Here is a 16157-nt window from a genome sequence, read left to right on the forward strand (position 1 = left end):
TGCTTGTAACTGTCAGCCTTGCAATGTCTCTTGGGACTTGTAGTTTCACAACAGCCAGTTTCAGACCCCTGATTTAGGTATTCAAACACACAGAAAAATCTATTACATAGAAAAAAATAAAAAACTATCCAAGGAATGAAGATAGAAGGTGATGGGTTGCCATTTAAAGCTGCTCCAGTTTTGACATAGCTTGTGATGCAGTATGTAGCATATTATTATTAAGACTGAATCAGCAAACACTCTCCTCTGCCAATCAAAGAAGTGAAGAGTTTCCCTGTAACATGCAAAACTCTGCCACTGTGACAGGATGACATCACACGTGTCTTCTACCGCAGGCCCCGCCTCTCTCGGCGGATGGATACCAGAGCTCACTAGCGGATGTGTCTGCTCCATACGTTGACCAGTGATGTGGCTGTAAGGGGTACGTGTAGCTAGTTGTAGCTCCTCCTCGTCTGTCCGACGTCAGCGGTCCCTTTCCGGCTCAACATGGCGCCTCCCATACCGCTGCTGGCAGGTCTGTGTCCTCTGTATTAGGGAGTTATAGTGGACACCTGGGAAGGTGGTCGTGTTGGCAGCAATGAGCGCTCTAATAGCGGGCTGTGTTGTCGGTGTGGTGTTTATCCACTCCTAGGACCTCACATGGGAGCTCACATAGGACACGTGTTGTAGGGATGTGCACTGACAGCACTGCTGAGAGCAAAGCATGTGTGGCTACAGGATGTAGGATGACCCATGGAAAGCTCGACTCATTACACATCATTCTCTTACTATTTATTAGGGATCAGCCCCACAAATGTGTGCCTCTGACCATGACATGTTTCATTATTTATTTTTATTATTATTATTATTTTAAACCCCTTCACATCTAGAGCAATTTGTGGTTACATACATGTGTACATACATGTGTCACACTGACAGCGTGAGATGAGGAGAGCTGATGAGCGGCATTTTCTCACAGGGTAGAGCTGTACAGATCATCAGTGCCGCCCCAACCGTGCCCAGCAGTGATTCTGATCAGTGCCAGTCAGTGCTACATATTAGTGCTAGCACACACCAATGAAGAAGAAAATGTACTTATTTACAACATTTCCTAACAAACTTTTTTTTTTTTTCAAAATTTTTGGTAGTTTTTTTTTTTTCTAGCAAAAAGTGGTGATTAAAGTGGAGGGTCACCCGAAAAGTTAATTTTTAACCTTAGATTGATGGTCATCGGGTAGTTTTTTTTAAAATCGAAGCAGTACTTACCGTTTTAGAGAGCGATCTTCTCCGCCGCTTCCGGGTATGGGCTGCGGGACTGGGCGTTCCTATTTGATTGACAGGCTTCCGACGGTCGCATCTATCGCGTCACGATTTTCCGAAAGTAGCCGAACGTCGGTGCACAGGCGCCATATAGAGCCGCACCGACTACTCGTGACGCGATGTATGCGACCGTCGGAAGCCTGTCAATCTAATAGGAACGCCCATACCCGGAAGCGGCGGAGAAGATCGCTCTCTAAAACGGTAAGTACGGCTTTGATTTAAAAAAAAATGCCAGATTCCCCTTGACAAAATGAGCATGAATCTAAGGTTAAAATTTTTTTTTTTCGGGTGAACTCTCGCTTTAAAGCGTATTTCCACCCAAAAGTGGAACTTCCGCTTTAAGCACTCCTTGCCCCCTGACATGCCACAATTTTTGGCGGGGGGGTACCTTGTTTTGAGTGAGACTTCCTGTCCCACTTCCTGCTTTCTCTTCTCGGCCGCCTAGGCGACTCCTCTCGCCCTGGGTGGCCCGTCCCTGCCAGCGATCTTCTGGGACACGTCACAGGTTCCAGAAGATTGCCTGGCCAATAGCGCAGCGTGACTCGGCCGCGAAGCCGTAAGCTGTCGCGGCTGGGTACCGACAGTTGCTATGACGGCTCCGCAGAGAGAAGTGGGGCTCTGGGCGCCCGCCTCGCTGGACCGTGGAACAGGTAAGTGTCTGTTTATTAAAAGTTTGTAGCGGCTGACTTTTAATAAACGAAAAAACGGATGGAACTCCTCTTTAAAGGATAGGTGCACCCTAAAATCTCTACAACTACAGACATCCACAATCTAACCCTATCCTGTCTAGCCCTGTAAAGAAGAATTCGGTATACATACCTTTTTTGAAGCTGATCACACGCTGAGCTGTCAACTGCGGCTTCACTGTGTAGGAGTGTGCAGAGGAGGCAGCAGACAACGGAAGGAAGCCCCATAGAAAGTCTATGGGTGGTGTCACTTCCCATTCATTTCACAGCCGTTGTCGGCTGTGTCCTCTGCAGAGCTTTTGCCGCTGGAGACCTGGGAACGGATCGGCTTCAAAAAACATATGTATACTGATTTCTTCTTTATAGGGCTAGACAGGTTGTAGATGTAGCGATTTTAGTGTTGGGGTGGATGGACTTATCCTTTAACCACTTCAATACCGGGCACTTCCCCCCCCCCCCCCCCCCCTTCCTTCCCAGGACAATTTTCAGCTTTCGGTGCTGTCCCACTTTGACAATTACGCGGCCATGCAACACTGTACTAAATCAAATTTTTTTATAATTTTCTTCCCACAAATAGAGCTTTCTTTTGGTGGCATTTGATCTCCACTAAGGTTTTTATTTTTTGCTAAACAAACTAAAAAAATACTGACATTTAAAAAAAAAAAAAAAAAAAGCACTAATATGTAGAATTGATGGGCACTAATATATGGCACTGAATATGAGCTACTGACAGTCATCGCTGATTGGCACTTTGAGCACTGACTGGCAGCTGATGGGCAAGGATTGGCAGATGTGGTGGGCACCTCTGATGGGGGCTGAGCTGATAATCATTGCACTAATTATCAGCGCAGACCTCTCCCCCCCCCCCCCCCCCTCACAGGAGAGCCACTGATCGTCTCTCCTGTCAGCACGTACAGAGGAAAGCTGTTTACCAGCACTTCTGGTTACACGCTGTGATTGGTCACAGCTGATCACGTGGTAAAGAGCCTAATTTTGTCATACATTTTGGCTACAATGTATTCTGCTACATGTCTTGGTTAAAGGGAAAAAAATCCCAATAAGGCCTCTTTCACACGGAGCGGATCCGTAAGGGATCCCCGCTGAGCTGTCGGCGGACAGGGCGGTCCCCGCACACAGTGCAGACACGCCCTGTCTCTCCTCCGCTCTCCCCTATGGGGAATCGGATGAATACGGACCGTGTGTCCGTATTCATCCAATCCGTTCCGCCGGACGGAAGGAAAATAGGGTTTTCTTCCGTCCACAAAAGTGGATCTTTGCGGACGTTAGCGGATGCATCATCCGCTAACGTCTGCAATCCCATAGGGATACATTACAAGTCCGTAAACGGACTTGTAATAAACGGACCGTTCGTCCGTACGTCTGAAAGGGGCCTAAGTGTATGTTGATTGGTTTGTGTAAAAGTTTTATACTGTCAAACTATGAGATATATATATATTTTTTGGAATTATTTATTTAAAAAAAATAAATAAATTATACTAGTAATAGTGCCGATCCGTGACGTATAATGGGGCCACAATAGTGTGGCGGGGCAATCTGACGCAGGGGGGAACTGAGTAACTGACATGACACAAATACAGTGATTATTTAGTGCTAATAATATATGCTGACTTGACTGACGCAAGTCCTTTTTTAGTCTGCAGCGCTGCAATTCTCTGTAAAATGCAATTCAAAAGCTACCTGGAGGTGTTCTGTACACTGTACCTCCAACAGGCCATGTTTGCAGGTTGTCCTTTTAAAGCGGTTGTATACCCGCACAAAAAAAAAAAACCTGTAAGGCAAAGGTGTAATGAGCTCATTATTGGCTTTTTATGAAATACTTACCTTCGATCGAGGTGTCGGCATGGGATCCCGGTCACCGCCGAGGAAGCTGACATTTTCCCCTCAGTGTGTCTTCTGGGTTCGCGGCTCTGGCGCTGTGAGTGGCCATACATGCATGCGGGAGTGTTCTTTCCGGCAAGGTCTGGCAGCATCCGCCAGACCTTCAGAGCGCATGTGCCGCTGACATCAGCAAGGTGAATATCTCCTAAACCTTATTATAGGCTTACCTGTAGGTAAAAATAGAGTATACAACCACTTTAACTTGAACAGGTGCTTTAAATCAGAGTCAATGGTTCGGTATTTTTGACAGCTATTTTATCTAAGAGAAATTACAAAAACCTTGCCTGTTGGGGGTACTTGAGGACTGAGGTTGAGAACCATTGGTGTACAGAACGCCCTAGATATTTCATTTTTTAGGTAGATACTCCTAAAGGGATGCAGACCCTGCTAGTTTCCTTATTGGAGCCATGCCGGGACAAAAACCACGTTGGATAGAATGGAGAAGGGGGAAACCTCCGTAATGTTTTATTAACCACTTGAAAAGCGCCCACTGCATATGTGGCAGGGCAACGTTATTGTGCAAAACAACGTACCTGTACTTCGCTTTGTTCAATAGATACTGTGCGCCCACTGCGCAGAGGGGAAGCCAATCAGTGGGTTTGGCAGACCCGATGTTCGCCTGCCACCCGCGATCGCTCCACAGAGATGCAGAACAGGGATCTGCCTATGTAAACAAGGCAGATCCACGTTCTGACAGGGAAGTACATAGAGATCTTCTGTTCCTTGTAAGCAAGAACAGTGATCTGTGTCCATTCTGTCAATCCAGCCTTCACACAGTTATAAAAAAAAAAAGAAGGGAACACAGTTAGCCCTTTGATTGCCCCTGTTAACCCTTTCCCAGCCCAGTGTCATTTATACAGTGCTTCTTTTTTTTTTAAGCACTGATCACTGTATTGGTGTCACTGGTCCCCAAAAAGTGTAACTTAGTGTCAGATTTGTGCGCCCGCAGTCCTGCTAAAAATCGATGATTGCCGCCATTACCAGTAAAAGCAATTAAAAATAAATGCCATAAATCTATCCCCTAGTTTGTAGATGCTGTAACTTTTGAGGGAAAACAATCATCATACGCTTATTGGGTTTTTTTTTTTTTTACCAAAAATATGTAGCAGAAAATATATTGGCCTAAATTGATGAAGAAATTGGATTTTTTTACATTCATTTTTTATTTTATTTTTTTGGATATGTATTAAAGCAGAAAGTAAAAAATATTATTTTTCCCCCCAAAATTGTCAGTCTTTCTTTTGTTTATAGCGCAAAAAAAAAAAAAAAAACACGCAGAGGTGATAAAATGCCACCAAAAGAAAGCTCTATTTGTGAGAAAAAAAAGGACATCAATTTTATTTGGGTTCAGCGCTGCACGCCCGCGCAATTGCCAGTAAAATAACGCAGTGCCAAATCACAAAAAATGGCCTGATTATTAAGGGGGTAAATCCTTCCGGGGTGAAGTGGTTAATGTTCATGCTTTAGTTGGGTAGATTTCCCCTCACTTCCTGTTTTTAGTGACAGACAAACCTGGCGCAGTTTTTGACCATTCACCATGATCTATGGTGAGCTATGCTAAACTAGCAAGCTTTTCCTTGGAGTGCCACTTTAACCACTTCAGCCCCGGACCATTTGGCTGGCCAAAGACCAGGCCACTTTTTGCGATTCGGCACTTGCGTCGCTACCGGGAGCTGTGATCAGTGTCCTGTCACTAGGAAGAATGGGGAAATGCTTCCTCTCCGTGAGATGATCGCAGGTATCTCTGCGGACGGACTTGCAACGCCTGCCCACAATGCCGCTTCTTAAAGGGTACACCCATATGCCGGGCCTGAGCCATTGTGCTGACGTATATAGTAGTGCGTTGATCGGCAAATGATTAATGAAAACAAGGCCTCAGAATGCCTACTCCTGGTGCTATATCATTCACAACAAGTCTAGCTCTGCTTTACAGTGGAAGTAAACCCTCCTATCGTTTTCAGTCAAGGAAGCGGCCATCCTTACCTCTGTTTAATCTTTTTTTTTTTATATAATCTTTATTTTCAAAAAAAGTTTTTGCATAGGAAAAACAGGCATACAGTTGTAATGTCGGCCAACATGGCCCAGCAATTAGAATACAGGCAATGTAACAGTCCCCTGGCATGTCAATAGGGATCCTGTCCCGGGCTGTCAAGCGAAGCATATGTGGCAAAAAGTGTCTCCGGGGCGTGCCTACACCTGGAAGCGCGGCCTGGGGAATAGTGAACAGCATATGTAGGACATGTTCTGAGCTATAACCATAGTGGATCTACCCACCCGCACCACCTAAGCACACCCCGGAAAGGAGGTAAGTCCCTCCATCTGTCAGGATAATCAAAAACAAGCCTCTGCGCCTCGGACCCTCATGCCATGGGGGAACTAAGGAAGGGAAAAACAAAAAGGGGGACTCATACAGTAAGGGAGGGGAAAGGGGGAAAGGGGAGGGGGTAACTTCCGGTACATGTGCATCGACATCAAAAAGGCATTAAATAAACTATAGTGTTTCCATTATGGCTCTAACAGCCCACTGCAGCATCATCAGGGTCCCTAGCGGCACTCCCCCCTCCTGCCCTGGGCCCCCTTCCAGAGGGGGACACCCCCTGGGGGGGCCCAGGCACAGGCAGCTCCTCAGGTCCTACATAGTGTATCCAAGTCGCCCATATCGAGTAGAATTTATCGTATTTGTCTTTGCACTGCGCCATCCACTTCTCTGCCTCCATAATTTTGTTCACCATACACACCCACTCCGAGCGGGTCGGTATTGTGGGCGTCTTCCAATGTATCGGAATCAGCCGTCTGGCCGCATTGAGCAAATGGGGCAGTGCAGATTTGCAATATTGGCTGACCGGGACCGTAGGGAAGTGAAGCAGGGACTCCAAGGGAGAGTCCGGAAGCGCCACATCCAAGATCAATCTGACCTGGGCATGTACATCCTGCCAGAAGGGGCACAGTTTGGGGCACTCCCACCAAATGTGCAGGAAGGTGCCCCTCTGGCCACACTCCCGCCAACATACATCCGAAAGGGAGGGGTATATCTGAGCAAGTCTAGTTGGGACCCTATACCATCTGGTGAGGACCTTGTAGCTATTTTCTTGCATCCTTGTATCAACCGTGCTCGAGTGCGTTAGTCTGTATAGGTGGTCCAGCTGCGGCTTAGTGAAGTTGTGTTGCAGGTCTCTCTCCCACTCCCTTATGAACCTGGGCTTCCCATCCTCCCGTAGGGAGTATATCAGGGCATATAGCACAGAGATGGCATGGGGGACAGCCTCCCGGGCCATACAGAGGCGCTCGAAGGGGGACGCCTGTGTTGGTGACCTGACCCTCTGGGGTAGAGTTGTGAGAAAATGGCTGAGTTGCCGGTAGCGCCACTCATCCATTAGGAAGGGACCATATTGCTCCCTCAGCGTGGCCAGGGGCAGCAGCCCCCGGTCCTGGACAAATCTCCCGCATCTGGACTCCCCATCCTCCGCCCACGTCCGAAAAAAGGATGGGTGTTCCCCGGGAGCGAACCAAGGGAAGCCCCCCAGGGGTGCCAGCGGGGAAGTCGGCAAAGCAAGCCTCCCCGTCTTATTTAAGGCATCCCAGATCGCTAGAGCGTGGACGGCAAAAGGGGACACCAGCCCCGACAGGCCCCTATGTTCTCCAGGCACCCACGGGGCGTGGGACAGATTACGCCCCGCCAGGAACTTGTCCAAGGGCACCCACACCTTGTGCTGGACCCCATGGTACCAATCCAAAATGCGTTGAAGGGCTATCGATTCATAGTACCTCTTCACCACAGGGACCCCCAACCCACCTGCAGATTTAGGGCGTTGCAGAATGCGAAGGGCCAACCGGGGGCACTTCCCACTCCAGATATATTGGATGAACAGACTGTTGAGGCTTGAGAAGAAGGCCCTGGGCAGCGCAATCGGGACCATCTGTAGGAGAAACAAAATTCTGGGGAGCACATTCATTTTCAGCACACTGACCCGGCCCATCCATGAGAAGGCCGCCTTATCCCACCTCTTTAGGTCCACCCTGATGGCTGAGAGCAGCGGGGCGTAATTACACTCATACAACTGAGTGCAGCTCATTGGTAGTTGAACTCCCAGATACTTCAGGGACGACTGGCACCACGTGAATGAGAAGGAGGCCTGCAGCTGTGCACGTAAATCCGGGGGAATGGTCAGAGATAGGATCTCAGACTTTGGCATAGTTTATCTTAAAATTAGATAAGAGGTTAAACTCTGCCAGCTCCGCCATGATGTTGGGCAGGGACAGCAGAGGTTCAGACACGTAGAACAGCACGTCGTCCGCATAAGCGGACAACTTATGTTCCCTCGGGCCAACCGTAAAACCCCTGATATTGCTATTGAGGCGAATCCGGCTGAGCAGCGGTTCAAGCGTCAAAGCAAACACCAGGGGTGACAGCGGGCATCCCTGCCGTGTCCCATTGCTAATCGGAAAAGGGTCCGACAGTAGGCCGTTCACCTTAACTCTGGCGGATGGGGAGCTATACAGTGAGGATATCCAGGCCAGCATATTAGGCCCCAGGCCAAGTTTGGTCAAAACTATGTTCATGTACGTCCAGTCCACCCGGTCAAATGCCTTCTCGGCATCAGTTGAAAGCAAAAGGCACGGTTGTGGGGCCACCTGCGACTCCACCCAGTGGATCAGCTGGAGTACCTCTGTTTAATCTTAACATCCTTGAAGCTGCACATGTGATCAGTATTGACACCAGCCATTGGCTGGTTTGACTGTTGAGCACAACCATTGACAGTTACATTCTCAACACGTGTCTGAAATGTAATTGTTTTTTTTAAACTGTTAAATTGACGGGTTTACTTCCGCTTTAATGTTTAGTAAATGTGTTTATATGACTAGCATTTTGATTATGTTTGTTTTTTGTTTGTTTTTCCTATAGTCAGAGGATCTGATGGAATCCAATTGGTCCAGGGGCCTCCAAAGTTTACCAACCATGACTCCTTTCAGAAGTAAGTTTTTATTTTTATTATTTTTCCCCTTTTTAATAGTATTTTTTTTTTTATAATTTTTTTTTTTTTACCATTGATACATAATGTAGCTGTTGACACCTTGTAAACAAAAAGTATTTTTATTCAGTGTTCTGGAAGTCACCGGTTCCCCTCTATATGGCTGTGGGTGTTAAGTGCAAATAGGACAAAAAATTAGAAGCTCTTACGTATTACACTCTGGATGGGTTTGTATGTGGTATGCAGTTGATGTCCAGTTCAGCAGGAGGCGGCCACATGCTAATTTTTTTTTTTTCCCCCCATTTTGGATAGAGCAAAGAAGGATCCCCTGTAAGGTTTATTTTTGCCATCTTTGTCCAAATTGTGGAGATTTCCCTTCACTGCCTGTCCTATAACCAATTAGGAAGTGAGAGGGAATCTCTTGGGGACCCCCAGGTCACTAGAACTAGTGTCCCCATTGGAAGATTTCCCGCCTATTTCTTTTCTGTGGACAATCTGAAATTTGGGATTTTCTTTTACTTTCAATGATGGTGATAAACAGGACTTATAGAGAGGGTGAATCTTTCTAACGGAGACACAGCAATAAAAACCTGACAGATGTTATAATCCCTCTCCACTACAAAACTAAAAAAGAAAACTTTAAGCTGAATCCTTGGTAAAGGTAGAGCCTGGTTTGTAAATAAATGGGCCACAAACAAGTTTGCTTTTCACATTCCAAGGTCTATCAGCTAGGCTTTTGCTATTCTCCTGCAGTGACCTTTATGGACATGTGTGGGTTGCTTTCTGCATAGAACCAAATCTGCTTCTAACCGCTTGTTAAATTTTAAGCTTTGGCAATTCAACCTGGAAGCTGATTGGTTTCTATGTAGAAGTGAGCTTGATTTTGCACTCTCCAGTTTTAGTAAACACACCCCACTGGTTTGTTACATCATCTATTGTTACCAGAGCACATGGATTGACTATTTTAGACATTTCCTTTTGTATAAATTGTCAAAACTGCAGTGTGTTAATGTGTTTTGACACATTTGACAATATTGACAAGTTATATGAAAAATGGTTCCACCAAGAGCTCATTTATTGAGTGCTCCACCCAACTGCTGTAGCAGCCCAAGAGTACCTGAACAAGACTGTAGCCAGCTGAGAGATACCTGCCATTTGGCGATGAAAGCAATAGGGTCCTGTGCACACTGAGCGTTAAAAACGCTTATTTTAGGGGGTGTCTGGCATTTCTTTTCTGCCTTTTAAATGCTCTTCCATGCGCACATACAGGCATTTAGAGGCAGAAAAAAAAGCCCACTACCTATGCATCCAGGAGCAGACACATTTTGGCAGAAAAAAATGCTCGACACATGTAAACGCGACTAAACATGCTTTAATGCTCTGCGTATCAAGTGCTTGAGCGTTAATTCACTTCAATGGCCAGAATAAATGACTATTCTGGCCAGTGGAATTAAATAATGCCTTGGCACTTGGCATGCATAGTGCTTTTTATGCCAAAACTCCGCTGTCAGGAGGAAAGGTGTAGGAGAGCTGGGCCAACGCCATGTGTGCATAAGGGCTATGAATGCAGCTTCTTGCACCTGTCGGAGTACTAAACTAGTTCAAGGAAATTTTGGGCATCATAGAGGAGAGTGTCATTCGGGAGGTATACTGGAACGCAAAGGAAGGCTTTTGGAGTCCCTGTGATCTGGTGGCGGTAAGTGTAGGGACACAATCTTGGGCTTCTATACTCCAGTATACCTTGCACAGGAGCTTTGATGATGGGAGCTTCCTAAGCTACTTCTGATGCACAGACTGCACTACTTTGTAGCATGTCACAACCAGGGTGGATTTGATTTAAGTCAACTCGATTTAAATCATATTTTTTTAAAGAGCAACTGTCATCTGTCTTACTGCGGTTTCTCCTCTGACCTGCTGTTGACTCAGACTGTCCCATTCACTTTAATGGGACGTCTAATCATGCGGCAGTGACACAACAAGGTGAGGGACATGGCGGCAGCAGGTGAGTGGATGCCCGCTAATAGGTGCTGCCACGATGGATCTGAAATGACAGGTGCTCTTTAAATGTAAGGACTCAATCTTGCTGGTAGTTAGAATCTTTAATATTTACAAACAAAATGAAGGTTTCCCATTTAGAATAATAAGCTGTCAGGTTAGTAAAACAACGATATCAGAACCGATTGAAACATACAGTTTGTAGTGTACATAGATTTGCAAAACAATGGGATAAATAAATATTCCTGAACTTTGTTTTATCTCATGGTTCCTGTAAATTGTGTGAATGCATCAATGCAGTGCATGTTCTCATCTTGCAGTGCTTGGATTCATTGGATGAGTTTACCAAAAAATGTAATATTGCAGAATATACAGCCTCATGCTACATAGCTAAGCTCCATTTCATGCCGAATAAACTACCGTATTTATCGGCATATAACACGCACCCTAACCTTAAGAGGGAAGTTTCGGGAAAAAAAACTTTCCACAGCCCCTTGCGTATAACACGCAGGCACAGTTTACCCTCCATTTTCAGGGTACAAAAGTGAGTGTTATACGCCACTAAATACAGTAATTAATGTATCTTAAATAGAAAACAGTCTTTAGATTGATTTTTACTCAAAAACATTTTATTAAAATAAATTTGATAATGATCAAAAAAATCTGATGCAAATAAAATAAAAAAATCATTGATTTATATCCACCCTGGTCACAACTCGACCAACCTTTCTCTTCAGTAAATGTTTCTGGTTCTTTGAATTCCATTATGTTGGCAAAAACAGCTTCTGTGGAGAACATTGGATAATGTTGTACACATGATTTCCAATGATATGAACTCTTGTATTTATTCTGGTTTCTGCTCTTTTCTTATAGCGACAGCAGCAAAAATTGCAAAGTTTCCACATTTAGCAGAGATGGGAAGCTATTTGGCTGGTGTAATGGAGAAGCGTAAGTCATTTCTTTTTGTTTTCTTCAAATCCTACAATGATATGAAGTACCATGTTTCTGCATTTTACTGTATTTTTTTTTCTTAGTAACTAAAGTAAAAGGTAAAATGACTTTGCAAATGAAATGTCTTATGGTAAGGGCACATATATGTGGAACAAGGGCTACAAGGAGGTCCTGTTTCCTGTGTCCAGCATGTCTGAAAAGTGCGAGTTCACAAGTAAGTGTGTAGTGCAATGTTTCTCGGGTAAAACAATACTCTTAAAGCGGGACTTTACAACTTGATAAAAAACGTACATTCCAAATGAATAATTATTCTACCAAAATTAGTGTGCGCTGTAAACTGCCTCCTGCATTGCTTCTGAATCTTCTTGCCAGAGGTTGCCATTTTGCTGTAGCCCTGAGCAGCAATAAATCTTTAGGTTGTCAGCAGATCGGCCTCTAGTGGCTCCGATGTGCCTAAAAATAGAGAAAATCTGAGCATGTGCAGAGCAGAGTGAGACAGTGTATTACTGAATTTTAAACAGTATAGGCACTTATTTTTTTTTTAATATTTTGCTGTACCTGCAAAAGGGGACAGCATGAAGTGATCTAGTAGGTACATGTTAATGCATATTGTCTTACTTTATTTAATTGTGAAAGGAAAACTGTTCCAAAGTAGTAATAAAATGTAATTTCACAGAGGAGAAACTATACAAGGATGAGCTTTAGAGTGAATGAACACAGTGATAACAGTCAGACTATCACAGTGATCATGTGATCAGTTCTTTTGGTTCCCAATTGTTAGTATCAAGGCTGTCGGCAACAGCTTGGTCTCATTGCTGGGAGCGTGCTTCCAGCACAAACACCAGAACACACATGTGGCACCCAGGCTTAAATCCCACTTTTGGATGCTGCATATATGTGTTACTCAGTCATGAAGGGGTTAAATAGCTAAACTGCAAAAAAAAGCATTTTACAGCTTTCCAATCCATATATCAAACACCACTAATTCCTCAGCTCTCTCTCCGCCCCTCCAGCGTACTCACTGGACCACTAGGCTGTGGAAGGGGCAGGAGCGGCTGGCTCAGGCTCTGTGGGTTGCTAAAAGGCTGAGCCAGCTGCCAGTCCAGGCATCTGGGTGGATCCAAACTGTAAAGTCAGGACATTTCCTGAGCCTGGATTTGCTGAGTGACGAAAACGCGTCACAGGAGTGCAGAACTAACTGCACTCCTGTGATCCGTAGGAGAAATATGGCCAAAAAAATGCTTTGGCTATAACTCTTCTTTACAGCTTATCGAGAGAGAGAGATTTTGTGCTTTGGCTAAAGGTTTGAACTACATGAAAAAAGCTGACCACTGTAAGTGGTTAAAGCGTAGTTCCACCCAAAAGACCCTAACCACCGTTGCCCCATAACAGGCCTGAATGTCTTCTCCAAGGTAATGGAGAAAGAAGTTGTACAACAGCTACAACATCACTTAGACACCCATAAATTACTTGACCCATTCCAGTCCGGTTTCCGTCCGGGTCACAAGACAGAAACATCACTGCTCAAAATATGGGATGCCGCCCTCGAGGCAGCAGACGAAGGAGAATCTTGTCTTCTGGTACTGCTGGACCTAAGCGCAGCTTTTGATACGGTAGACCACAAATTATTGCTGACACGGCTAGTTAAAGTAGCCGGAGTTGCGGAATGTGATTTATCGTGGTTCTCCTCCTTCTTGGAAAACCGATTACAAATGGTGAAATTGGGACCTTTCACTTCTGAAAAACGCACAGTGTCATGCGGAGTCCCCCAGGGATCCCCTCTGTCGCCTGTTCTTTTCAATATCTATCTTCGCCCGCTTTTTTAAATCATCAGTAACCAGAAGTTACTTTACCACTCTTATGCAGATGACACACAACTGTATTTTCGCATCTGCAACAAAAAGGATCATTATCTCGGTCTAGAGAAATGCCTTACTATGATAGAAAAGTGGATGACTAAGGCCCCGTACACACGACCAAACATGTATGCTGAAACTGGTCCGCGGGCCAGTTTCAGCATACATGTTCGGTCGTGTGTAGGCGCGAGCGGGCCGAATTCCAGCAAACATTTGCCCGCCGGGCCTTTTCCCAGCAGACAAATATTCCTGGACGTGTTTTAAAACCGTCCGCTGGAATCCTGCCCGCTCGGACATGTACGGTCGTCAGTACAGACCTACCGTACATGTCCGAGCGCCCGCCGTCCATCGCATGCGTCGAATGACTTTGACGCATGCGTGGAAGCCTTTAAATGGCAGGCCCGCCCACGTCATCATCGCGGCGACGACGCGGACACGCCCGGCGTAATGTTTACGCGCGGACTTCTGTACGATGGTTAGTACAACCATCGTACAGAAGCCCTCTGGCAGGCATGTACGGTGAAAACGGTCCGACGGACCGGTTTCATCGTACATGTTTGCCCGTGTGTACCCGGCCAAAGAGTTACCTTAAACTCAATGGCTCAAAAACAGAACTTCTCCTGTTTCAGGCCAATCGGAAGATTCATCCCGCGACAACATGGACACCCCCGCCCATTCTGGGTCAATCCATCACCCCCAGCACCAAAGTCAAAAGTCTCTGAGTCATCTTCGACACCTACATGACAATGGATGCACGAATAGGGTCAGTACTCAGCGGATCCCACCATCTGCTGCGCCTTCTACGCAGACTCACTCCCTTTATCCCAAAAAAAGACATAGCAGTCGTGGTGGGAACAATTATCAACTCGAGACTTGACTATGCAAATGCCCTCTATCTCGGACTCCCTAAATACCAAATCACTCGTCTGCAAGTCGTTCAAAATACGGCCGCTCGACTAGTGACTGGAAAAAAACCATGGGAATCAATCTCACCTTCACTGAGATCCCTTCATTGGTTGCCCGTAAAAGACAGAATCACTTTCAAAGCACTCTGTCTAACGCATAAGTGTATTCTGGGAAATGCCCCCCAATATCTATGCGAGAAACTAAAAGCTCACAACCCCAATCGCATTCTGCGATCCACCAACCAAAATCTACTCCAGATACCCAAAGCCAGATACAAGTCCAAAGGAGAACGAAGATTTGCAGTCCAAGGACCCAGACTATGGAACGCTCTACCAACCAGCATCCGATTGGAGGTAAACCACCTGGCCTTCAGAAGAAAGATCAAAACCCATCTCTTCTGAGGGCCCAGGGAATGGATACCAAGCTCCCAGAGGCGATTCAGTTTGCATGTGTTGCGCTATATAAGTTTCTCACTCACTCAAAAGTGAAACTTCCGCTTTATCCACTCCTTGACCCCTTACATGCCACATTTGGCATGTAATTTTTTTGGGGGGGGGGAGTGGGGCCTACAGTAACAACGAGGATGCCAGCCGGAGAGGGGAGGAGAGGAGCATTCCCAAAAATGCCCCTGCCCATTGCAATGAATGGGCAGCACTTCCGAAGCGCCACAGCACGGGTGCTTTTAACCCCTTCGGCCCCTAGTGGGTGTTAAAAGCGTCCCAGTAGCGGCCAAAAAGCACAGCTTAAACAGCACTAAAGCGCCGCTCAGGTAGCCACAGTGTGAAAGGGGTCTTAGTGCTTACAGTATTTATATTTGTAGCACCCCTTGCCACCCTTACGAAAAGCAAACAGAGATGGAACATATTTCAGAGGGCCTTTGCCAGACGGCTGGGAGGAAATATGTTGCCTTTTCGTCACCTGGTAATCCTGCACCACCGCACTGCAACCACATGCATTGGCCTTGCTGACAATTGCCAGGTGAAAATAAAGGAAAAAGCCTAAAAATGAAAACTACTGCAGCAACCACATCTATGATTTAGTAAGCTGCAATAAATAAGTTTGTTTTTGTTTTTAGATACGCCTTAAGGGCTTGTGTGCACAGGATTTTGACATTAATCAGTACTTTGTTTTCATTCCTCTATGTACACGGCAAACGGAAAGTGGTAGCATATCAAAGGCCCAGGCACACTAGTCCTAAGGCAGTTCAGAATTTTTGCATGATCTCCCTTTTATTTGTACTGCAAACATACAACTTGTCTGTATCACTTGTTGTGGTTCTTGGTACAGATTATTTTATTCTTTCACTTCCTCTTTTTTCATGTGTGTGTGTTTTTTTTTTTTTACACATTATGATACGGCTCTCTGAAGGGTATTAAAGCGGAACTATACCCTCTTATGCTTTAAAGCCAAGGAAGCTGCCATCTTAGCCTCTGTTTGATCTCCATTTGCCATATGCTGTACGTGATCGGTTAGAACACCAGCCATCTGATGTCTTCACAGTCTGTTCTATTTTAAATGCATACAGTACATTGATGGGAAATTTAGTTCTGGGGGATTCATTAATAGGAACTGATCTCTCAGCAGCTGTTTCTGTA

At 45.6% G+C, this 16157-nt stretch overlaps 1 protein-coding gene across 2 annotated transcripts in view; it reads left to right on the plus strand.

Moving 5' to 3' along the window:
• The first annotated feature begins 363 nt into the window (after positions 1-363).
• EIF2A (eukaryotic translation initiation factor 2A) overlaps positions 364-16157 on the plus strand; it is a 62328-nt gene continuing 46534 nt past the window's right edge. Inside the window, exons 1-3 of one of the 2 annotated variants that reach the window (XM_040349154.1) lie at positions 364-421; positions 8788-8857; positions 11723-11797. In XM_040349154.1, the coding sequence (XP_040205088.1) occupies positions 379-421; positions 8788-8857; positions 11723-11797 (188 nt within the window). In that variant the 5' untranslated portion in view covers positions 364-378. The other variant, XM_040349155.1, reaches the window with a different exon arrangement.

Source organism: Rana temporaria, chromosome 4 (genome assembly GCF_905171775.1).
Source record: "Rana temporaria chromosome 4, aRanTem1.1, whole genome shotgun sequence".
Taxonomy (NCBI): domain Eukaryota; kingdom Metazoa; phylum Chordata; class Amphibia; order Anura; family Ranidae; genus Rana; species Rana temporaria.